Genomic DNA, 8,488 nt, shown 5'->3' on the forward strand with positions numbered 1-8,488 from the left:
AAAACGCAACGGCAAATAAATCTGTTTACAAGAGTATTATCAAAAAAAAAGAAGAAACAACTCAGCAGTCTCGATGTCATTATTGTGGGGCTCTTTCTCATAGTACTCAATCATGTGTTAACAAGCAGAAAGGCTGTCCCTGTCCTTGTTTCAAATGCAACAAGTTTGAGCACATTGCCAAAAATTGTTCAGAGAATAACCCAACAACAAGTGCTAAAGTCAACAGATTGTTAGTTCCAGATATAACTCCGATCAATGTCCAAGGACAGGCACTTATCGATACAGGAAGTGATCTAACTCTTGCCAGAGTGAGTCTTAGAGAAAAGTTGAGTTTCGATAACATGCCATGGAAGCCAGCCGGCTAAAACTTTAGGTGCTTCCAAAATCAATATTGAGATCTCAGGCGAGTATTATAATTTGATATGTCATTTTGTACCAGATCACTGCCAAAAATATGCTTAGTCATCGAAGATGGCCAACCTGTCATTTATAAAAAGTAAGCCGATTCGGGTGATCCGATGTTTCGAATTAAGATAATTTCCACTTGCTAATCACAGATGTCAGACGCAAACTTCAAAGCATCCCACAGCCAGAACTCAGAAGGCAGGTCGAAAATACAATTGCAAAGTACTCTCCAAAGTGTGATCCACCTGCACTTCTCCTTTCTCGCAACCTCTTTAAATGTGTGAAACTTTTGGTTGTTTTTTTAGTTATTGTCCTCGAACTATATTTCAGCATTATTATTCACAATTTTCGAAGGTATGGAAGCATCCAATGGATATATTACTTTAAAGTTCCTAATTTAATTGAATCCATTGTCTAAAAATACGACGATTTAAGTCACTAATGAGAGTGTGATACCAGACTCCACTTATGGACTTACACAAATTGTCTTTCGTACCAACAAAAGCTTTTAGCCATATCAAAACTGGTAGGCTAAAATTTGCAACACCCTACCACGTCTTTTTAAAAATGTTTGGCTCAAACCGCTGGTGCGTAATATACAGAAGTAATATATAAAAATTTTGGAAAAAAAATTCGATAGAGTTCATCACAAACTTCTAATAAGAAAATTAAAAAAACGAGAAGTCAATATTAGTGTTCTTAAGCTGTTGGAATCTTGTATATATAAAACCTATTGCAAATTTTAAAAATTGAAAATGTTTAGTCTTTTTTCATTTATGTATTGTCAGGCCTGTGAATTATTTTTGATTGGAAATTGTCTTTTACATTGCATTATTCTATAGTATTCAAATAAGGGAAAATAACTATTTTAGTTTTCTATAAAGAGGGGCTAATAAATTAAGGCGTTATTTTTATCGTTCCAGAGACAGGGCATACTATGGGTTGAATGAACTTTTAACTCGCTCCTTAACATTTTAAGTTATGAATTCGACAATTAAATAAATAGAAATGTTTTTTTTTAATAATGCCTTTTGGAATGTTATAATAATAATTTTTAATTATAAATATATTTAGATTGTTAAAAGTAAACAACAGATAAATATATATTGATAAAATTATAATTGAATAAACAAAAGAATAAGTAGTAAAAAAAAAATAGTTGTTATGGTATGTCGTAAAAAAATAATTCAGCTTTTTAAATTATAATATCATATTCACGTCAGTGAGGTCGTGAGTAATACAAATACAATTGTTATTCAAAAAATTATATCTGTTAAAAAACAACTCGCATCTTAATTACTCGTAATTTTATTTTTATTTATTCAGGTAAAAAAATCCTTAATGAATAGATTCACATAAAAATATATTGTATTTAAAGTTGTAGACAAGATGCTTCACGTTCACAACAATCTGGGTATTGAAGGGAAATATCTAAATAATCTCCTGCGGAGCACCCAACTGGATATTCTACAGCCCCACATCTGCGTATTGACAACAAAACAAGTGTTAATATATAATTTTTTTTATATTGTAATTTGTTTAAATCAATAAAATATTGTTGAATTTAGACTTTTCAATTCTATTAGAATTTCTGAGAAGATATTAGTTCGAGGTATTTATGCACGTATATATACACTAAATATGTTCTTAATTATGAAAAGTGAATAGAACGTTCGACATTTAGTAAACATCTAGAAGACTCGTATTTAGCGACTCTCATTTGTATGTTAACTTCAAAAAGAAAACATTTTGGAAAAGAAGATGTTTATTTGAACATCATCTGTCTAACTATCAAGACATCTTGGATTTCCCAAACTTTCACTTTCAGTTAAATCGAGTGATCGATTCGAAAACTTTTAACTCTTCAAATGATTAGGACTTTCAAAAGTCTTAAACAAGTACATACACAAGTTTTGAATTTGAAACAAAAAACTGGATTTCCAATTAAATATTTAATTTTATTAGACTTACGATTGGATTTGAACCATGCCCTCATCTCCACACACAATTCGAGCGCAATCCTGATTAGGATCCTTTGCTTCTTCACCAGGCGAAAGAATTATGCCATTACTCAATGTACATTTACCTGGATTTGCTATGGACAGAATTTTAACACTTTTATTATAAGTTATTCTTTTTAATAATATTTGTTTTACAAATACCTGGATTTAAGTAATTATCAAAGCTAACAGCAGCATAAGATAAAGTGATAAAAGCTGTGAAAAAAATTACAACACACGAAATAGACTTCATATTGATGGTTAGAGATCTTAGAATAAACTGTCGATTTTTAAACAAGTAGCAACGAATTTTATACCGAAAGTTGGTATTTGTTAACAAAAAGATTATTTTGTGTGTCCTATAACAATGAAGGTATATATTCAAATATTTACTAACATAAAACATAGGAATTAATTTTTTGACAAGTTTAATTTCTCAAAGTCGTCATAAGTGAATTTAGCTAACTTTGGCATTTGAACATAATATTATTTGTTTAAGATAATGGCCTATACAAAACACGTGCAGAGTTTTATGAGTTTAGGCTTGTGAGTTTTGTTGATCTCATTTTGTATTTATTTGCTTTTTGACATGTTTCATTCGGCGGCGGTTATGATTGTGATTTTGAGCATCTGTGCAATTAACAATGAGGAAGAACAATGAACTTAAATCCTATTTCCAAGCCACGCGTGAGCTTTCGAGTTTAGGCTTTTTGGAAATAAAACCACATATTGTTAAAATTAGATATTGTATTGAATATTATTAATAATAAGTATCATTAAAAAAAAAACAGTAAATTATACATTTTTATAATATTTTCTATAAGAAACGATGGAAATAATTTAATTTCAATGCATACGACAAATAGTTTTTTAACTAAACTCCAGAATTTCTGGGGTTTCCGGTCTTCGAGAAACACCCAACAGCTGTCTTTTATGTTGTGACTACATGAAAAATTAGAAATCTAGGTATGTATACCTACTGTGTAATCTTTGAAATTGTTAACTTTTTGGTGTATCATTGACTCCGGTTATTAAAAAAAATTAATACAGTTTTTAGAGCATAATTAACACATTTATATATAACTTTTGCAGCTAATTTGATAATTTCGGAAAAAAATTAAAGCATTATTTATATTTTGATCTATAGTATGTAACGAAGCGTTACACTTCTCCTCTAATTGGCCGATGCATACACATATAAAGGTGCTATAAGGTATAGGTTTTACCATTCACCTGCTTTCAATTCACTGGCTTTTCACAAAATATTACATATAGCGAGGAGAAACTTCAACTTTTGCGCCAGCCAACCAAATTACTAATTTACAAGCAATTGTTACGTCCCATCATCGCCTACAGCTTCCCGGTGTGTTTCGCAATCTCAAAGACAGCCATGAAGGAACTTCTCGTCTTCGAAAGGAAAATCCTACGGAGATGCACTGGACTCTGCTTTAACTAATAGAAGCAGAGACACTTCATCAACAAAAGAGTCTACAAGCCAAAATAATTCCCTTGGACAAATATCTGTTTCAAATAGTCATAAAGACCATGGGAGGATTGAACAACCACCAAAACGAGCTAATCAGAATGATGAACTCCCAGCAACGCCACCCTGAACCCAGATATCTGTGTGCTATGGATATACTAAACGAGGAACTTGACCCCACCATCGAAGAAGGAAGTCTTCAATTTTACGCTGTCACGGAGTCAGCTTACCACCAAGGCTAACAGCCCAACAAACATACAACCGGGCCTGAACACCCTCAAGACTAAATAATTTTTCATTGATTTTTTTTATCTAACAATATTAATATTTTAGTTTATTCTTTAATTTCTAAGAACACTAAATATATAGAGTTAGGCACCCTAAGTGCCAACAAAATATTTTATCAGTATCATTTAATATGTAATTATATGTTTTATTTAAGGCAATAGTAATATATGAAAAGTCTAATAAAGATAAATGTAAAAAAAAAACTTGTACGATTACCCAGTTTAAGTACCAACGAGTACAGGATCGTCTCCTTCTCGTAACTTTAAGGTCCCGAAATACATTGTCTTCACCCCGTTTATTCTGCCATCCACTTCTTCTCAAGCGGCCCACAGAAACCAGACTTGTATGCACACAAGTGTTCTGACATCCGGTGTTACATTCCCGCCACACACGACACATAAGATAGTGTATACATTAGCGGAGAAAGTGGTCTCAAATGCGTCGCACCACACTCCACAAACTGAATAGTAAATGTGTGCGTGCCACGGATCCAAATGCAATTTGCTGCCAGGGACAGAAAGCTTCTCTCTACTAGGAGATATCTCACCGATATCTCCTGGTTTACTGCCAGGGGCACGAAAGAAATCTTGACCTGTTTTATTCCGCTGTTTCGACTCATGGAACATGATGTTTTGATACATTAAGGTTCCAGTTATAGCTATCATTGCTTTTTTGACAGGCCATTCAAAATATCTTTCATTGAAAAATACTTCCTGATTGAAATCCACCGAAAAACTTTTTACTGACAGAAATCTGTCATTGAAATTGGAACAGAAATCAGTGGAACCATCAACATACTATGCATGGACTACTAGTAGCCAACTTAACGATGGTTCCACTTTTAACGGACAAAACACTAGCGCAAAGAGGGCTATGCGGATAAATTGTGTAACATTTAATACTCACAGGCACTGCTGTCGTGCTTGCTACTATAGTAGTATTTTACTATTTTCAGTCAACTGCTACTCTACCCACGGACGAAAACTACTCCCCAAAATAAAACGGAAAAGAAATTTGTATTTGGTTTACAATAAAAACCAAAATTTAAAATATAATGCCAAAATAATAGTGCACCAACAGAAAGAAAATTTTCAGACGTAGGTAAGCCTTATAAAAGATAAAAAAAGAAATTCACTCAAGGTAGAAACGGTGAATGCTAAGGAACTTCTTAAAAACAATTTCACCGAAAAATGGGAGCAATCGAAAACTTTAATCTAGAATAACAAAACATTGTATAAGGGGCCAGTTATAGCTATAATTGGTTTTCATCATAGAAAACAAACATTGGAACTTTTTTGACAGGTCGCTTATAGCTACCCTTAAACATTTCTGTTATTGAAAAAATTTCCCGATTAAAATCCAATCAGTGGAACGATTCGTTTCAATTTTGAACATAAAGTATCAGCTGTTCAGGAAAATGAACTTCCGTCCGTTGTAGAGAAAAATATATGCGCAATTACACTTTTTTTTCTCAAAAAAAATTCTTTGTGTGATTTCCGATGGATGATTATATAATTTTCATTTCTAATCAAAGGGAAAAACCGTCAAAATTTTTTTCTAAATCGATTTCAATGGTAGCTATAATAAACCCCTTAATGTTTGTAACTGAAAATGTGAAACATCATATTCATGAATATTCAAACATGTATGTTGATGTAAAATATAATTTCAATGTTTGTTTGATTGGGCTTTAATGATCAATATTCTTGATGCAATTAATAAAGAACTAATTCATCTTCTGTTACCCGAAGTTTCGCTGGCTATTTTCCAGCTATGTATAGTATGTCAATGAGTGGAACGATTCGTTTCACTTCTAAACATAAAAGTATCAGCTGTCCAGGAAAATGAATTTCCGTCCGGAAAATAGAAAAATAATTTTTTAAAGAAAAAAAAAATAATTACCCATTTTCCGATCGATCAGTATACATATAATTTTCATTCCTAATCAAAGGGAAACACCGTCAAATATCGGTTAAAATTTTATTTCCGGATCGATTTCAATGATAGCTATAATTGGCCCCTAATGGGTGTGCTGATTTGTATCCATCATTAACTTTACCACAATAAGTTTCTTGAAGGTTCCCCGCAGGTGTTGCTTCGGTCAATCCTCTCTGGAAGCTAGTTTAGAATGAGTTCAACCCTGGGTATCAAAAAACATGTGTCAGTGTCCGGAAATGAACCTTTGAGAAAATCCCGTTTATGGTTGAAAGCATTTCCATTTTTCCTATTTAGATCTTTGAGGCAATTTTGTACTTTTTTATAGTTTAAATACATTTTACCTTATTTCATGTTGTATACACTTTTAGGTACCAAAATCGGCTTTAAGTTAAACCCTGTTTTTGACACACCCGCTCCCTTTTCTTTGTATGCTGGGTATCAAGTTGAGTTGACACTCGAGGGTGTCCTTAGAGTTTAACTGACAACCCTTATATATTAAAATGATTCCATTTTGGGATACGGTTACAAAAAAAAACAATTACTTTTTAATATTATTGTTGTTATTTTTCATATATTATAATTATTATAATTAAGAACAAATAACATTTCTTTCACAACATTGTGGGTATGGAAGAGATTTATCTTTATAATCTCCTGCGACGCACCCCTTTTTATAGCTGTGGACCGAACAACTGTGAATGGAAAATAAATTAATAATTTTGTGTTATAAATAATGATTTATACGTTTTTGATAATTCTTGTCACACTTTTTTTAATAAATAAGTATTTATAAATAATTTTTAGGGTGATCGTGAATACAATTACCGTTAACATTTTTTCTATTGTTTTGATCCTTGGTGGCTCTATTAAAATGGTCTATTAAAATGGCAATCTCACGAAACTTAATTCCGAATAGAAAATAATTTTAATGTGATATTGTCGACATTAATTACGTTCTCAGGTTTCAAAAATGGAAAGAATTTAGTCGGAAATTTTGTTCTTGATTTTCTCCTTTTATTTTATGTTTTCAAGAAAAAAGAACAAGATCTTTTGAAATTTTAGGATTATAATACAAAATTATTTGAGAATTTGTATACTTACGATTGCATTTGAGCCAAGCCTTCATTTCTACATACAATTCGTGTACATTCACCCTCAGGATCCTTTGCCTCTTCACCAGGAGAAAGTATTAAATTTTTAATTGTGCATTTACCTGGGTTTGCTTCAGGAAAAAAAAACAATAGCACATAATTTATTAAAATCTTTGTTAAACGTACCAGGATCATTGAAATAGCCATAGCCAACAGCAGCAGAGGATAAAGTAATAAAAGTGGCAAAGAAAAATACTACGCAGAAAACAGACTTCATATTGACGGACATAGGTTTTAAAATAAACTGTCATTTTTTAAATGAGTAACACCACAATTTATACAAAAATTTGTTAAAAAATAAAAAAAATACTTTGTTGTGTATGCTCGATTTAGCAATATCAATATTTACTAAAAATGACTCAAAATATGTTAAAAAGTTCCATTTGTATACTTTTTAACAAATGGTTTAGAGCCATTTTAGGGATTTTGCATTTGAACAAATTTGTTTAGGAAAGCAGCCGAATTGAACAATTTTTAGTGAGAATCATCATCAAATGGTTGCCATGGTGACATTTTAAAGTTATTTTAATTTTAATAATTTTTTAGTAAAACTCTTACTTTTTATTACTTTCGATGGTTGTAAGTTTTTCAAATTACATATATGAATATATGTTTGAATGATTAAAAATTGAGAAAATCTGTGGTAGACCTTTGTGTGTCACAACAAACAAATTAAATTCGGAAAAAAAGTGACAGATGCCTTAGGCATCCCTGGCAGCGACAAAAACGTCAAACTCGATAGAAAATGACTATCATCTAACGCAAATTGGATTGTTTGATTAAGATTGTCATTTATCTGAAATCACTTTAGCTGATTCCCCACACCAATTTTTTTAAGTGGCGTCAATAAAATAAAAACAAACAAACATTGAAGGTTATGATTATAAATGTTTAGCCAAATTATTTAATAAAATTTAATTTTACCATAACACCTGTGTTATTATTATTATTAAACATCCATCAAAATTCAAAGACAAAATGTAGAAAAATTAAATGTTTAAACAAAAATTGACACACAAAATAAAATTTGCCGTTCTGGAATTCAGCTGTAAAAAAAAAAAAAAAAACAAAAATAAAAAGATCAAATTTATCAAAACTTCTGAAAACAACAAATAAACACATCTTGTTTGTGGTTAGGGAGCTTTGTTAGGAAAACAAACAGAGCTGTTCTCATGGAAATCAAATATAAAAAAAAGACAAAATTGCGCACGCGATATGTTTGA

General features: G+C 31.4%; 1 protein-coding gene across 1 annotated transcript; it reads right to left on the bottom strand.

Moving 5' to 3' along the window:
* Window positions 1-1,697: 1,697 nt before the first annotated feature.
* LOC129949257 (uncharacterized) lies at window positions 1,698-7,543 on the bottom strand. Its single transcript, XM_056060595.1, has 5 exons — window positions 7,392-7,543; window positions 7,216-7,336; window positions 2,568-2,764; window positions 2,377-2,500; window positions 1,698-1,886 (listed from the first exon to the last, which is right to left on the bottom strand). The coding sequence occupies exons 1-5, from the start codon at window positions 7,492-7,494 to the stop codon at window positions 1,778-1,780; spliced, it is 654 nt and encodes a 217-aa protein (XP_055916570.1). The 5' UTR covers window positions 7,495-7,543; the 3' UTR covers window positions 1,698-1,777.
* Window positions 7,544-8,488: the final 945 nt, after the last annotated feature.

The sequence above is a fragment of the Eupeodes corollae genome, chromosome 3 (genome assembly GCF_945859685.1).
Source record: "Eupeodes corollae chromosome 3, idEupCoro1.1, whole genome shotgun sequence".
Lineage (NCBI taxonomy): Eukaryota > Metazoa > Arthropoda > Insecta > Diptera > Syrphidae > Eupeodes > Eupeodes corollae.

Bases quoted from the DNA above. Each gene is read 5' to 3' on its own strand.
- LOC129949257 (XM_056060595.1), bottom strand. From the start codon at position 7,494: ATGTCCGTCAATATGAAGTCTGTTTTCTGCGTAGTATTTTTCTTTGCC. The intron at 7,337-7,391 runs GTACGTTTAACA...TTTTTCCTGAAG, and splicing joins TGGCTATTTCAATGATCCTG to CAAACCCAGGTAAATGCACA. The intron at 2,501-2,567 runs GTATTTGTAAAA...TTCTGTCCATAG, and splicing joins TGATAATTACTTAAATCCAG to CAAATCCAGGTAAATGTACA.